The 16,518-nt window shown below is 36.9% G+C and overlaps 1 protein-coding gene across 1 annotated transcript in view; it reads left to right on the forward strand.

The window, feature by feature from the left end:
- KDM5A (lysine demethylase 5A) overlaps positions 1-16,518 on the forward strand; it is a 111,866-nt gene that overhangs the window by 90,977 nt on the left and 4,371 nt on the right. Inside the window, exons 25-27 of the mRNA XM_028531963.2 lie at positions 5,446-5,605; positions 8,983-9,203; positions 13,330-13,740. Coding sequence (XP_028387764.1) covers positions 5,446-5,605; positions 8,983-9,203; positions 13,330-13,740 — 792 coding nt within the window. The remainder of the gene's footprint in view (positions 1-5,445; positions 5,606-8,982; positions 9,204-13,329; positions 13,741-16,518) is intronic.

A 16,518-nucleotide genomic window follows, 5' to 3' on the forward strand; every position in this document is an offset into this window, starting at 1 on the left:
ATGTAATATTCTTTGAACAGATTTAAAATACTCTGAGCAGCAATTCAAGAAAATTATTACGACCCTGGTGGGTGTGTGGCTCAGTTGATTAGAGCATCCTCCCATAAAATCAAAGGTCACAGGTTTGATTCCTGGTCAGGATACATGCCTGGGTTGTGGGTTCAGTCCCTGTCAGGTGCATATGGGAGGCAAATGATTGATATTTCTCTCACATGGATGTATCTCCCCCTGTCTCTCTCCCTCCCTCCCCCTCTATCTAAAATCAGCATACCCTCCGGTAAGGATAAAAAAAAAAAGAAAATTACTACGTAAGAAAATACATATTTAATGAAGCAGCCTGTCATAGATCTTTTATGATTGTGTCTGGAATAACCTTCCTTCAGATACTAATGATTATTTCCTTTCAAGGCATATTGTTTACCTTTATTGAAACTGTTTATTCATATTATAGTTTATATTTTACAAATGCATATATGTGCAGAATTACACATTAGAAGGGAAGGTTTAAAACAGTAGTAGTTACTATTTCCCAGGAAGTTCTTTTTCTATATCCCAGTAACTGCTTCTTTTAGAGAGAAGCAAGTTAAGCACTTAAATTCTTTCATTTTTTTTCTTCTCACCGTTATTAATACTTGGGTGGCTTGAGCTTTAGTGGAAATAGAGGAGATTTTGTCTTGGACTTTAGTTTGACCTAGTACCAGATAAAATGGAGTGATAGATCTATATATAAAACACATCTTTGTTTTGTTGAATATATTTTCTTGATTATGCTAATATGTTGTCCCAATTTTTCCCACTTTGCCCTATTCCACCCAGTACCCCCCCATTCCCTCCAGCAATCCCCCCCTCGCCCAAGTCCATGTCCCTGGGTCATGTGTATAAGTTCTTTGGCTACTCTACCTGTCTGTACCTACCAGTTTATACTTACTCCCTGCACCTTTTCCCCCATTCTCCTCCTTCCCCCTCCCAGCTGGTTACCCTTCAAATGATTTCCATATCTATGATTCTGTTTCTGTTCTGCTTGTTTGCTTAATTTGTTTTTTAGATTTAATTGTTGATAGTTGTGAATTTATTGCCATTTTAATGTTCATAGATTTGATCTTTTTCTAAAACCAGTCCCTTTAACATTTCATATAATAAGGGCTTGGTGGTGGTGAACTCCTTTAGCTTTACCTTGTCTGGGAAGCACATTATCTGTCCTTCCATTCTAAATGATAGTTTTGGTGGATAGAGTAATCTTGGATGTAGGTCCTTGCTTTTTGGTCACTTTGAATACTTCTCGCCTGCAAAGTTTCTTTTGAGAAATCAGCTGACAGTCTTATGGGAACACCTTTGTAGGTTACTGTTTGCATTTCTCTTGCTCCCTTTAAGATTCTCTCTTTATCTTTAACCTTTGTCATTTTAATTATGATGTGTCTTGGTGTGATCTTCTTTGGGACCATCTTGTTTGGGACTCTGCTTCCTGGACCTCTATATCTATTTCCTTCACCATGTTAGGGAAGTTTTTATTAATTATTTTTAAAAATAAGTTTTCAATTTCTTGCTCTTTCTCTTTTGGCACCACTATGATTCGAATGTTGGTACATTTAAAATTGTCCTAGAGGCTCCTTAGCCTATTCTTGTTTTTATTTTTTTTTATTCTTTTTGCTTTTTGCTTTTCTGATTGAATGCTTTTTTCTTCCTTACATTCCAAATCATTGATTTGATTCTTGGCTTCATCCACTTCAGTGTTGGTTTCTTGTATATTTTTCTTTATTTTACTTAGTGTAACCTTTATTTCTGCCTGGGTCTTTTTTATGCTGATGAAGTACCAAATGAGTTCCTTGAGCATCTGTATAATAACCAGTGTTTTGAACTCTGCATCTAAATGGAGGTTGCTTATCTCCATTTTGTTTAGTTCTTTTTCTGTAGTTTTATTCTGTTCTTTTATTTGGGCAGTATTTCTTTGCTCATTTCATTTCTTTTGGCAGCCTGCCTGTGTTTGTTTCTGTGTATTAGGTGGGGCTTCTTTGACTCCTGTCTTAATAGTGTGGCTTATTATAAAAAAGCACCACTGGTAAGTTGGATGGGGAGGAGCCTTAGGTAATTGCCAAGGCATGGCAACCTGTTAGAACCGCATTGATGGAGTCTCTGATATGGTGCCCTCACTCTGAGGCTCTTTGGGAGGGAGAGCTCAGAAAGGGGCAATGGCTGCTGTTTGGCCTCTGGAGTTTTGTCCAGGAGGAAGCTGTCCCCCAGCACTCACTCTGATGTCAGACGCTAGCTTCTCACCGTATGCCACTGGTGCCCTTGTAGCTGCTGCCCCAGTGCTAGATTCTAGAAGGAGTGAGTCTACATAAGACCTAACTCTGTTGAGGGCCCTTTAAGAGGAGATGCCTGAGAATTCCACAGTTCATTTCACTGCCCTAACCCACACTGATTTTTACAGCCAGAAGTTTTAGGGACTTACCTTCCTGGCACTGGAACCCTGGCCTGGGTGGTCTGGTATCCCTTGTTCCTGAGATATCCCTCCTGACATTTATCTACCATATGTGGGTGTGGGACTGCCCGCTCCACATCTCCACGCATCTCTGTGTCTTTGCGTCTCCTACCTGTCTGGATGAATGTGACTTCTTTAATTCCTTGGTTGTTGGGCTTCCATACACCTTGATTTTTTGACATTTTGTAGTTTAGTTGTAATTTTTGCTGTGGTTGTTTACCTACGCCTTCATTTTTATAAAACACATTTTTTACTCAGAGTAAAAAATGGCTCTTCCATCTTTCTTGCATATTTGCCATCAGTGGAACTGTACTGTAATTTCCTCCTTAGGAAGAGTAATTTGTTTAAGATTGCTGTTTATCAGCCTTTTACTTTCAGCCTATCTGTGTCTTTATATTTAATACGCATGTCTTGCGATAAGTATAGTAAGTAGGGTCCTTTCTTTGCGTTTTGCATATACGTGTAATTACAAAATGTATAGTTGAGTCTTTGTGTGTGCTTGTTTTTTAAAGTAATATTATGATCTGTCTTTTCATTGAAGGTGTTTAGTTGATTTACATTTATTTATTTACTTAGTTTGAAAAGAATTTTTAAAGATTTTATTTACTATATTATTTTCTTTTTTTTTTTTAGAGAGAGAGGGGAAGGGAGAGGGAAAGAGCAGGAGAGAAACATCAGTGTGTGGTTGTCTCTAGTGCTTCCCCCGCCAAACTGGGGACCTGGCCGGCCACCCAGGCATGTGCCCTAGACTGGGAATTGTGAACCAGCGACCCTTTGATTCACAGGCCAGCACTCAACCACTGAGCCACACCACCTAGGGCTAGTCCATTCACATTTAATGTATTGTAATTGTTGACATGGTTTGGTTTAAGTTGACCATCTTGCTATTTATTTTTTATTAAGCTGGGGTGGGGGGTTGTTATTCCTCTATTGCTCTTTGCTGGCCTTCTTTTGGGTTAATTGAAATTTTTAAAAATGTTTCAGTATTGTACCTCTTCACATTTCATACTTTGCTTGGAAAAATAATTTTTAAAAAAATTTCTTTTTCTTACTGCTTTCCTTCATTATCTTCTGATCACCATCCTTTCCATTTTAAAAGCCGAACAAAATCCTATAATGAAATGAGTAGAGTCAAGGTCAGAAAAGATCGTTTCCAATTCCAGTCAGTGAGAACCAGCATCTGGGAATTAAAGTAGGGAAGTATAGTACTGTAGCACCTGTTGCTTTCTAATAAAACTTAAATTCTTGAATAGGGCAGAAGGCGATGAACTGCTATTCCTGAAAGACATTGTCTTTCAGAATCCTGTTTTAAAGCTTTTTAAGTATCCTGTTTAATTAAGGATAATATCATGATAATAGATTTTCCTCTCATGCACTGTACAGGGAAAATAGGGTGTTAACATTAGTCATTAAGCTTTTGTCTCCCTTCTCTTACCCCACTCTTTTATAATCTTTTTTTGTGTTGCTAAGGAGCTTTAAACTTTTGCAGGGGCTTTAAACTTTTTCTGTACAGTAATAAATATATCAATATACATTAGTATATATAACATATACTAATGTATATTATTACATACAATGTATATTAATATAATAATGTATAGTAAATATTTTAGGCTTTGGAGCCATATATGTTCTCTACTATATATCCTTTGTTTTTTTAAACAACTCTTTAAAAATATGAAAATTATTCTTTGCTCACACTTTATACAAAAAAACAAAAACAAAAACAAAAACCAGCCTGCCAGCTGGATTTGGTCCATAGGTTGTAGTTGCCAACCTCTTCAGTACACATTTGTTCTTTGCCTGCAGCTTCCCTTCTGCTAGTAGAGGACATTAGAGAAAATTAGATGTTCTGGACAGTCAGAAGGGACTTGGCCTTTCCCATTGTATTTTCCATTGCTGTCATCATCTGAACTGCATGCTTTTTCATCTTTTACCCTGGCAGCAGCAACTGTTTCTAGTTTCTAAATTTTATCACACCCTAGAAAACACCCACATCATGTTTCATTAGAACTAACTGGCCAGGGTTTCTTCCTCAGAGATCTGGATCCCAAGTCTTCAGGGTGCCTCCTCTGAGACTTTAGGTTCTAATAACTCCACTTCTTCCCTTCATTACCTTAAGCCCTATGAATCAAAACTCTCCCAGTTATCTTGGTGTTACCTATTGCCTTTCAAGCCTTTAATGTACAGGGTGTGGCAAAAGTAGGTTTATAGTTGTGGGTATGCAAACCACAGTTTATTCTTATATCATTATTAATTATTGTATTATTCTCCATATGAACAACTATAAACCTACTTTTGCCCCATCCTGTTCGTTTAGCTAGTTCATTTTATTAAAATTCTCCCTGTTGAAATACCTTTGATTTCTCTTTCTGATTCTACTCTTAACTATTAAAGCTGCATGTGTGAGTTTATGGAAATTGACCACAGAGAATAATCATCTGAGACCTAATGAGAGCTGTCAGAATTGTATAATTTGAATATTGTCATTCAGCCTCTTTACTGTATTAAGAGCCATTGGTAAGCTTCTAGGTTTCAAAACCTTTAGAGAGGATTAAATGATTTGTGTTCTTAAGATACCACATTTAAGCCTTTCTTATTCTTTTATTAGGTTCATTTTATTTTTTTCCAGAGAATCAGAATTCGTTAACTTCTTGTGGGTATAGGAGGTTTTATGAGTTATAGAAGGCAAATTACTTAATAGTAATTTTCTTGTACTTTATTATCTCTGTGGATTATTTTTGAGATTTACTCTTTCCCTTTTGTTTGAAATTGTGGTCGTTACTGTCCCCTCCTCCCCCCAATGGACTTTTTCTATCTTATTTAATATCATGTCTTTAATTTTAAAGTCATATTTTTAGTATGTTGTATTAGAAGCTTTAACTTGAAAGTTCACATTTAGATCTTTGTCATATGGTAAGTTAAGTGGTTCTAATTCTAAATATCTCTCTTTGTTTCTTCTTCAGGATACAGCCAGTGTGAAGTCCTCCAGTAGTCTGGAACCCAATCTTTTTTGTGATGAAGAGATTCCCATTAAGTCTGAGGAGGTGGTCACTCACATGTGGACAGCACCTTCATTCTGTGCAGAACATGCTTATTCTTCTGCTTCTAAGAGTTGTTCTCAAGGTATTAACTCTTTACAGCAGTGTGGAGAAGATAAGCCTGAAACCAGTGAGAGAAAAAAAAACATTTTTTAAATCAAGACTATGAATCCCCCTTAAACACATATCTTCACCATAAAATACTACTAGAACCTGAAAGTGCAATTTTGGTTAGGAGAAGCAGTCCCTATTTGCATTTTCTGTCATTAGGTGATAATCTGAAAACTGAGCATAGAATTATTGGATCCTAATTAGAAGAACTTTAGAGGCCATCTAGTCCCAACTCCCTATTTTTTTTAATCCTCACCCAAGGATATGTTTTATTGATCTTAGAAAGAGAAGAAGGGTGGGATTAGTGGGAAGAGAAAGAGAGAGAAACATTGATTGGTTGCCATATGCACCCCATCTGGGGATTGAGCCCACAGCCTAAGTATGTACCCTGACTGAGAATTGAACTTGCAGCGTTGGGGCATGGGAGAATGCTCCAACCAACTGAACCCCCTAGGCAGGGCCAATCTCTCATTTTTATAAAATCCCTGTTAAGGAGTCATTTAGCCTTCTTTTGTTCATTACCATTATTGAGGAACTTGCTTTTGAAGAATGTTAATTCTAGTTTTAGAAGGCTTTGCAGAAAGCTCTTTCTTTTCTTGGTACATAATGTCTTTGTTATGTTCACTTTCTTTTTCGCCAGTGGAAATAAGTCACACTGCTTTAGATTGCACTCTGGAAAATGCAGTGTGTTCATCTCTACGTAGTAAAACCCAGAATTTTACAGAACAGCATATTAAAACTGACATTTGAACAATGTGGTGGTTAGGGGCACTGATGCACTGTGCATTCGAAAAGTTAGCATATAATTTAAGTCAGCACTATATATACACAGATTCCCAATCTCAGATCAAAAATACAGTTGAGGACTTCTGGTCAAGATGGAGGTGTAAGTAGACACACTGTGCCTCCTCACACAACCAGAATAAGGACAACCAAAATGTAGAAGCAAAAAAACAACTGGTACTGACAGAAAATTGAACTGTATGAAGTCCCAACAACCAAGGGCTTAAAGTAGACACATTCATCCAGACTGGTAGGAGGGGCGAAGTTGGGCGGCTGGGTGGAGAGGGGTTGTAGCAAAAAAAAAAGCCAAAAGCAGTGGCTAGCGGACCCTGGACACACAAGGCTGCAGCAGCGGGCGGACCCAGCGGGGTGGTGGTTTGTGGAGGCACACAGTGTGCAAGGTGGCTGGCGAACCAGGAGGTTCCACATTCAAGCACAGATAAACCAGGCAAAACTGGGGAATGAGACAGACTGCGCAAGCCAGGGTCCCAGCACTGGGAAATAAAACCTCAAAACACAAATTGAAAACACCTGTGGGGGTTGCGGTGCAGCAAGAGAAACCCCCAGCCTCACAGGAGAGTTCATTGGAGAGACCCACAGGGTCCTAGAATGCACACAATCCCACCCACACAGGAATCAGCACCAGAAGGGCCCAGTTTGCTTGGGGAAAGTGGCAGAAGTGACTGAAATCTGGCAGAGAGCAGAGTAAGTGCCACTGTTCCATCTCAGACCCCTACCCTCACATACAGTGTCACAACCCAGTGATGTGGGTTGCCCCACCTAGGTGAACACCTGAGGCTCCACCCTTCACTATGTAATAGGCACGTCAAGATAAAAAAAGGCCCAAACAAAAGAACAGGTCAAAGCTCCAGAAAAAATACAACTAAGTGATGAGATAGCCAATCTATCAGATGTACAGTTCAAAGCAATGGTGATCAGGATGCTCACAAAATTGGTTGAATTTGGTTGCAAATTAGATGAAAAAATGAAGGCTATGTTAAGTGAAATAAAGGAAAATGTGCAGGGAACCAATAGTGATGGGAAGGAAACTGGGACTGAAACCAATGGAATGGACCAGAAGGAAGAAAGAAACATTCAACCTGAAAAGAATGAAGAAACAAGAATTTTTTAAAAAGGAGGAGAGGCTTAGGAACCTCCAGGACATCTTTTAAACGTTCCAACATCTGAATTACAGGGGTACCAGAAGAGGAAGAGCAACAAATTTGAAAACTTACTTGAACAAATAATGGAGAACTTACCCATTCTGGCAAAGAAAATAGACGTCCAGGAAGCTCAGAGAGTCCCAAAGAAGTTGGACCCAAGGAGGAACACACCAAGGCACATCAGAATTACATTACCCAAGATTAAAATGAAGGAGAGAATCCTCGAAGCAGCAAGAGATAAGGAGACAGTAACCTGCAAAGGAGTCCCTATCAGACTGTCAGCTGATTTCTCAAAAGAGACCTTTACGTGCAAGAAGGGGCTGGAAAGAAGTATTCCAAGTCATGAAAGACAAGGACCTACATCCAAGATGGCTCTATTCATCAAAGCTTTCATTTAGAATGGAAGGGCAAATAAAGTGCTTCCCAGATAAGGTCAAGTTAAAGGAGTTCGTCATCACCAAGCCCTTATTTTATGAAATGTTAAAGGGACTTATCTAAGAAAAAGAAGATAAAAAACATGTATAGTAAAATGACAGAAAACTCACAATTATTAACAACCACACCTAAAACAAGAACAAACTAAGCCAACAACTAGAACAGGAACAGAACCACAGAAATGGAGATCACATGGAGGTTTAGCAACAGGGGAGTGGGAGGAGGGGCGGGGGAAAGGTACAGAGAATAAGTAGTATAGATGGTAAGTAAAAAATAGACGGGGAGGGTAAGAATAGTATGGGAAATGTAGAAGCTAAAGAACTTATAAGTATGACACATGGACATGAACTGAAGGGGGGAATGGGTAGGAGAGGGTGTGAAGGGAAAATGGGACAACTGTAATAACGTAATAAAATATATTTTAAAAAATACAGTTGACCCTTGAATGAGGCAGATTTGAACTTCATGGTGGGTTCACTTGTATGTAGATTTTTAAAATCTGCTTTTAAGTGGACATGCAGTATTCTCTCTATATGTAGACCCTGACGTGTGGGATGTAAATCCACCTGATCTAGGGTCGGTTGTGTTGCCTGTTTATTAGAAAAATAACCGCTTATTTATATAGGGCAGGTATACGTTTAATCTGTTGGTATCCTATGAAAGGGAGAGACCATGGGTTAAGAAATTCTTTTTCTATTCCCCTTCCCCTCCAGTCACAGGATAAAGAAATAATAAGGAACCAGTTTTTTACTCTAAACCAATTTTTTAGACTGGGCATTAGAATTCTAGATCTTTATGCTCTATATTTGTTTTTAATTTCATTTTCACTTTCATATTGATGCAGTCAATCCAGATGTCGAAAGTATTGGGGGAGAAAGAACCATTTTTCTAAAATATTTAGTTTGGAAACTTTACATTTTTTCCATAGTTTTCAGTTATGTTTTGTCTTAATGTTTTTTTTTTTGGAAAGGTTCAAGCACCCCGAGGAAACAGCCTCGGAAGAGCCCTTTGGTACCCCGAAGTTTGGAACCTCCAGTATTGGAGTTGTCACCTGGAGCTAAAGCCCAGCTGGAAGAGCTTATGATGGTTGGAGATCTCCTGGAAGTATCCCTAGATGAGACTCAACATATATGGCGGATTTTGCAGGCCACACACCCACCCTCTGAAGACAAATTCCTGCATATCATGGAGGTATGGATTTAAAGCTTAAACAAGTGGCTGTAAAACTACTTAGAAGGCCCAAGTTTCTTGGAGGTCCCATATATGCTGGCAAGGAGAGATGGCTGAGTAGGTAGTATTCTGGCTGTCTTACTTTCTGATTAAGCCAAGTCATTCTATTTTATAGTTTTCTTTAAGGAAATTTTATGTGATATAAAATTTTAGAGGAAAAACAGGTCACTTCTGCTAAAAAAAAAAAAAGAGGATATTGAAAATCATTGATATAGAACGGTTTCCTTAGCCCAGATTCCCATTATTCAAAGGCCCAAAAGTTAGGGAAAAATATAGTGGTTAAAGAAAGAAACTTCCCAAGTTTTGGCTTATGCTGCCAGCTTTCCTAAAATCTCTCAAACAAGAAACATCTGGCCTTGGTGTGTACCATACCTCTTTGTAAATGGCCCTAGGCCCAGCACTAGTGGCAGCCAGCCTTGGTTTGCAGCTTGACCTGCCTTGAGCATCTTCAAGCCTAGCACAAGTAGTAACTATCTGCAGATTGCTTTGTAGCTCATGCCAGGTAGCCCTGGCTGGGCACAGGCAACTGCTGACCTTGGCCTCCACCTGATGGAAGGCTCCAAAGCTGGTGGACCTGGTGGGCAGCTTCAGACCTTGCCAAAGCACCAACCAACCACCTCCACAAGTGATATACTCAAGAGGTGGACTCAGCAGACAACAGAGCTCTGCTGAAGTGAGTCCTGCTCCATTGGGTTGGCCCCTGCACAGCATGTCCTCCATGTTGGTTGCAGAAAGTCCTTGAAGCCAACTGCCCTGGAGGAAAGTCTCTCCCACTGACACACTAACAACAATCAAGACAACTACAATAGGAGGGTGCACACAGTCTACATGGGGAGTGCCTATGGAAAGCCCAGCTTAGGTGACCAGGGAGGCTGTACCACTGGGCCCTAGAAGACACCTACTACAAAAGGTTGTCTATAACATAAGGTCACTCTACCAAGACTAGGAGATGTAGAAGCTCTACCTAATACACAGAAACAAACACAGGAAAGCAGCCAGTGAGGAAAAAGAAACATGTCCCAAATGAAAGAATAGAATAAAACTCCAGAAAAAGAACTAAACAAAATGGAAAAAGGCCATATACTAGCTGCAAAATTCATGTAACACTGGTTATAAGGATGCTCAATGAACTTAGGGGAAGAGTGGATGAACTTAGAACTTTAACACCATAAAAGGACACAGAAACCATAAGAAAGAACCAGTCATAAATGAAGGATACACTAACTGAAATGAAGAATAATTTACAGGAAATCAGCAGTAGAGTAGGTGAAACCAAGAATCAAATCAGTGATTTGGAATATGAGGAAGTACAACACACCCAATCAGAACAAGAAAAGAAAAAAAGGATAATATAAGGAGCCTCTGGAGACAACTTGAAGCATACCAACATTCACATCATGGGGGTGCCAGAAGGAGAAGAAAGCAAGCAAGGAATTAAAAACTTATTTGAAAATAATGACAGAAAACTTCCCTAACGTGGTGAAGACAATAGTCAACGCAAGGCCAGGAAGTGCAGAGAGGCCCAAACAAGATGAACCCTAAGATGCCCATACCAAGACACATAATTAAAATATCAAAGACTAAAGACAAAGAGAATCTTAAAAGCAGCAAGAGAAAAGCAGTCAGTTACAAGGGAGCTTCCATGAGACTCTCAACTGGTTTCTCAACAGAAACTTTGCAGGTCAGGTGGGATTGGCACAAGGTATTCAAATTGATGAAAATCAAAGACCCACAATCAAGATTACCCAGGAAAATTATTGTTTAGAAATGAAGGACATAATAAAGAGCTCCCCAGACAAGGGGAAAAAACCCCAAAAACCTAAAGGAATTCATCAGCACTAAGCCAGTATTACTTAAAATGTTAAAGGGTGTTTTTCTAGAAAAATAAAAAACAGTTAAAAAATATGAACAGTAAAATGAGAGTAAATACATATCTATCAACAATTGAACCTAAAAAAATAAATGAATAAGCAGAACAGAAACAGACTCATAGATACAGAGGACATTTTGATGGTTGTCAGATGGGAGGAAGGTTGGGATGGGTGAAAAAAGGGAAAAGATTAAGAAGGTAAATTGGTAGTTATATAAAAGTCATGGGGATGTAAATTATAGCATAGGAAACAGTAATCTAATAATTGTGTGTGGTCTCTGATGGGTGCTAGATTTCTTGGGGTGATCACTTTGTAAGTTATATAAGTGTCAAATTACTGGATTGTACACCTGAAACACAAAATATTGTATGTACATCAACTGTAATTGAAAAACAAACTTTGAAGAATAAAAAGTTACTTTTTTTTTTTTTTTTTTTTTTTTTTTTTACAAAATCAAGCTTCCTAAGGAAACAATTATACAGAAGTGGGGAGGGAGAGTCCCTATTTATCTGTTATACTTGCATAGCAGTTTATAATATATACAGTGTTTATATATCTTTGATCTCATTTGATCCCCACTATAATCCTGAAGGGGAGAGGGAAAAGGATAGACAAGGCAAGTATTTTTAGTCTTTCTGCATATGAAGAAATTAAGGATGAAAGAGGTAGAAACTTGCCTAAGATCACACATATAGTAAAAACAGTGAGACCTGGTTTCGAACTGTGGCATTCGATTCCTGGTATTCTTTTCATTATTTGTTTCTGTGTAATGGAATGGTACAATGCCACCAATAGTTGATACAGATACGCTTATCATACTATAATTTAGTTTGTTTTTGGTTTGAAAGTCAAATCCAAGGTATACCCTAGTATAAATAGTGTTTTCTAGTCCACAGAGCATTTTCTTCACATTCATCATCTCATCTGATCCTCTTTTATTTTACAATATAAGGAAACAAAGTCTTCACAAGTTAAATGTCCTGTTCAAGATATAGTAGAGTTAGACATTTATAATTCAGTGTTTTTTGGGAGTCGGCAGATTTTTAGTTTCCTAGCAAAGAGTTTTCAGTCTCAAATCTGGAAAAATTCTCAAGTGTTATCTCCTAAGTGATTATCAAACTTATATTTTCAGTTTTTCTTCTACTTTTCCCCTTTATCTTTCTGTTCCTAGACATACCTTTACTATTAAAACTTTAATATTTATTACATTAGCACAAAATAACAGCATTAGAAAGTTGAAATGAAAAATGATAATTTTTTTGCCTTGTCACAGCAACTATTTTCTAGCTCTTGCCAAAGTCACTACATACCCTTTCTAATGAGATCATGATGCAATTTTATATGTTTTGATAAGATTTCTACTAACTTATTGACCTCCAAGAATTTATTGAGTTAATAAAGAACTATAATAGTGGTAAATGAGCCCTGGCTGGTGTGGCTCAGTGGATTGAGCGCCGGCCTGTGAACCAAAGGGTCACTGGTTCAATTCTTGATCAGGGCACATGCCTAGGTTGTGAGCCAGGTCCCCTGTGGGCCGTGTGCAAGAGGCAACCGCACATTAATGTTTCTCTCCTCTTTCTCATTCCTTTCCCCTCTCTCTAAAATTAAATAAATAAACTCTTAAAAAAAACTATAGTAGTGGTAAATGAAGACCAAAATATTATTACATAATATTTACTTAATATACACTTATTACATTTAGTTTTCTGTGTGTGTTTTCCTCTAAAACAGGGATGCTACAGATTATATTAATATATGCTAACAATGAAACTTTTTGCTCTTTTTTCCCCTAATAAGCTAAAAATCAGTGAGATTTTTTTTTAGGGCTTGCCATTATTTTCTGCTATTGATTATCTTCACTGAATATTATACTTGCCTTCTTAAAGTGTCTTTTAAATACCTTTAGAATATTTATAATGATTAGTGTATACAACACAAAATTTACTATTTTAATGCTTTTTAAGTATACAATTCAGTTGTATTAATTACATTCATAGTGTTATGCAATGATCACCATTATCTATGCAGAAATTTTTAAACATCCCAAATAAAAACTCTGTATCCATTAAGCAATAAACCTCATTTCTTCCTCCCCCAGTAACCTCTACTGTAATTTGTGTTTATATATTTGACTCTTCAAGATAACTCACATAAAAGAACAAAATTGTTTTTAAATGTCTTAATTGAAAATTTTTTCTGATTTTATATTTTTGAAGGATGACAGCATGGAAGAAAAACCATTAAAAATAAAAGGAAAGGACTCTTCAGAGAAGAAACGGAAACGGAAACTAGAAAAAGTAGAACAGCTCTTTGGAGAAGGAAAACAGAAGTCCAAAGAGTTAAAGAAAATGGATAAACCTAAAAAGAAGAAATTAAAATTAAGTGCAGAAAAATCAAAGGAGCTGAACAAACTGGCCAAGAAACTAGCAAAAGAAGAAGAGAGAAAGAAAAAGAAGGAAAAGGCTGCTGCAGCCAAAGTTGAGCTTGTAAAAGAGAACACTGAGAAGAAGAGAGAGAAAAAGGTGCTGGACATTCCCTCAAAGTATGACTGGTCAGGAGCAGAGGAATCTGATGATGAGAATGCTGTGTGCGCAGCACAAAACTGCCAACGGCCCTGCAAAGACAAGGTGAGTTCTAAAGAGATGAGTTCTAAGTAGTGCAAGTGTGAGAGAGGACAAGGAGCAGCAGGTGTATAGACGTGTGTTTAACATCATAGTAGTTTGTTTTTGATCCCAGGGTTTGTGCTTCCAACATGTTTTCTACAGTTCCTATAAACTGTTTTTGAATTAGGAGGCTCTTAGGTCAGTGTGCTTAATAGAAGAAATGTTTTATTTTAAAATTCATATATTTAGTGAACATAATGAGGTAAGAGCAGAGGGGAGCTATGTGATAACCTGGGGCAGCAGTGTGTTTCATATGCAGTTGGCATAAAAAAAATTCAAAATAGTCTTAGCCTTCCCTATGGGGTGACTCAGAGAACTAGATACTTTGTTAGTTAGCCATAGTGGCCTGAAAATATACTGGGCCCATATTCCGAGAGCTCTGGCAAATTGCATTAAAATTTGTTCTAATAACCTAAAACTAAGGGGTTAAGTCTTCCCTTTTTGGTCTGGGGTGTCTTATCTACACTCAGGCCTATGTGCACTCTCCAAAATGGAATATGATGTTTTGAAATCCCTTTTAAAAAATAACTAACACTTTTAAAGGTAATGTTTAAAAAATTTTAGTCTTTTAGTTTTAAGTATAGTAATTATGTATAGTGGCCTTCCTTTAGGTAATATTAATGTTCTCAGAAAGATGAATGGACTTTATGAGAAATCTCAGTTCATAAGATCACTGGAGACATCTATTATGGTTCCTATCAAGATTATTAGTTTGTAGTTTTAATTTTATTATGCTCATTATACGATTTGGTATTTAGAATTTTAATAGCTTCTCAGTTTGAATATATGAACAGAATAAATACAACTGCATCATTATTTCCTCAGTTCCCTCCTTAGTCAAATATTGATAGAGCTTGAAAAGGTCACATTGTCCAGGGGGTTTCATTTTGTAAATGATGAAACCAGGACTCAGTGAAGAAAAGTGATGTGACCAAAGTCACAGAGCTAATAAGTGGCAAGAGCAAAAGTAGAACCCCGGTTACCTGGCCCCACAGACCAGGTTCTTTCCACTGATAGCCTCAGCCCACCATTAATTGAGATGTAAATACAAAATCACATTCTAAAACTTCATGGTGCTTATATTTAAATTATACTTATTAAAGTTTTTCCACTCACTTTTGGCAAATGAATATAGTAAAATGTATATCCCATAGTCTGACCTTCCAAGGACATAGCTATAAATACATTTGTGTGTTTACTTCCAATCCTTTTTTGATATGATTTATTTTATATCATGTCATACTGTCTATTCACTTTGGTATCTTTATTAATTTCATAAGCATTTTTATATACTGTAAACATTTTTAAACATTTTAGTAGATGTATGTATGTGTTGTTTTTATTTTTTATTTTGAATTTATTCTCATCTGAGTTTGTTATTAAAGAGGCTGATGAAAGGTTAACTGTTTCTCTTTGGGTATTAACAGCTCAGTGTTGGCAGAACCTTCTCTCTTTCTCCTTTAATTTTATGGCAGTTTTGGGACTGTCAGCAAAATACGTTTCTTTTTCAAGCTTGCCTATTAACCTTACAGTTTTTATATCTGGTATGATCCTGTTACCTTCTCTTTTTCTCCTTTTATCTTCCTGTAGCATATAAATACTTCACATAGTTTTTTTTCTCTGTTATAAAATTTGAAAATTAACTTGCTTATTCTCAGGGTTATGAGAATAGGTGAGATAATCTCTATGAAAGCACTTGTTAACCAAATGTGCAATGTAAGTGTTAAGGTGTGGTCATTATTATTAAATGAGCCCTAAGATTTGCTCTTACCAGTATAGGCTATTTTTGAAAGAAATTTAGGAAGTTATCTACATTGTGATGGGACGAAAAGAGATTTAACATTCAGAGAAAATGTCTGCCTTTAAACTATTAAAAACACATATAAATTTAAGGAGTGTGTGCCTTAGCTGTCATTAGCTTACATAGAAGAAACTTAGTAAATATTGTATTTCTGTAATGTATTTAATTTTCAACAAATTATTTCCGATTTTAAACATTTTGTCCATCATTGGTATTTTGCAATTTTTATGGTTCTTCAGGTTTGTTCCTGACACCAGTTTCACTACATAAAAGGTATATTTCCTTATAAACTTTGTATTGAATTTTATAACTTTCTCAATTTGAAGTATAATATTTCACTAAGAAGACTAAATTAATGTATGGCACACATCTCAGAACGAAATGCTGAATGCTTTTTGAGTAGTTTATCTTCTTTAAAATGCCATGCAGTAAAAAATAACTTAGGGTTCTTTCATATTTAGGTAAATGTATATTTACAATTTTTCTAACCAATAGTTATTACTGTTTCCCCAAAATGTGCAGACTGAGAAAACTTTGAAGGATTACCTAAATATTACCCAGCCTCAATTTCAAAATATTTTAGAAAGAGAAAGGGAAAATATCAGAATAGATTTTTAAAAAAACTGTCTCTCCCATCATATTCTGACTTGCCCACAACTTTCTTACTCCTGGCATTGAAATTCTGTGTCTTGAGAAACCCGTCAGTCTTGAGCAGACTGAGAGAACCTGGTCACTTACTGCTGAGAGCACCAAAAAAAGTAGATAGAAGGATTCTGAATATATGCTATGTTGTACTTCACTAAGTGAATTTAAAAAATTTTTAAATCTGACTTTTGCAAGGAACCTTGGTACCAAAGATTGAATGCCAAAATTCCAAAAGCTCTAAGACTATCACTAAATCACCAGGCTTTTTTCCCCCCATTGAAGTAATATGCTTTAAG

Source organism: Phyllostomus discolor, chromosome 2 (genome assembly GCF_004126475.2).
Source record: "Phyllostomus discolor isolate MPI-MPIP mPhyDis1 chromosome 2, mPhyDis1.pri.v3, whole genome shotgun sequence".
NCBI classification, from domain to species: domain Eukaryota; kingdom Metazoa; phylum Chordata; class Mammalia; order Chiroptera; family Phyllostomidae; genus Phyllostomus; species Phyllostomus discolor.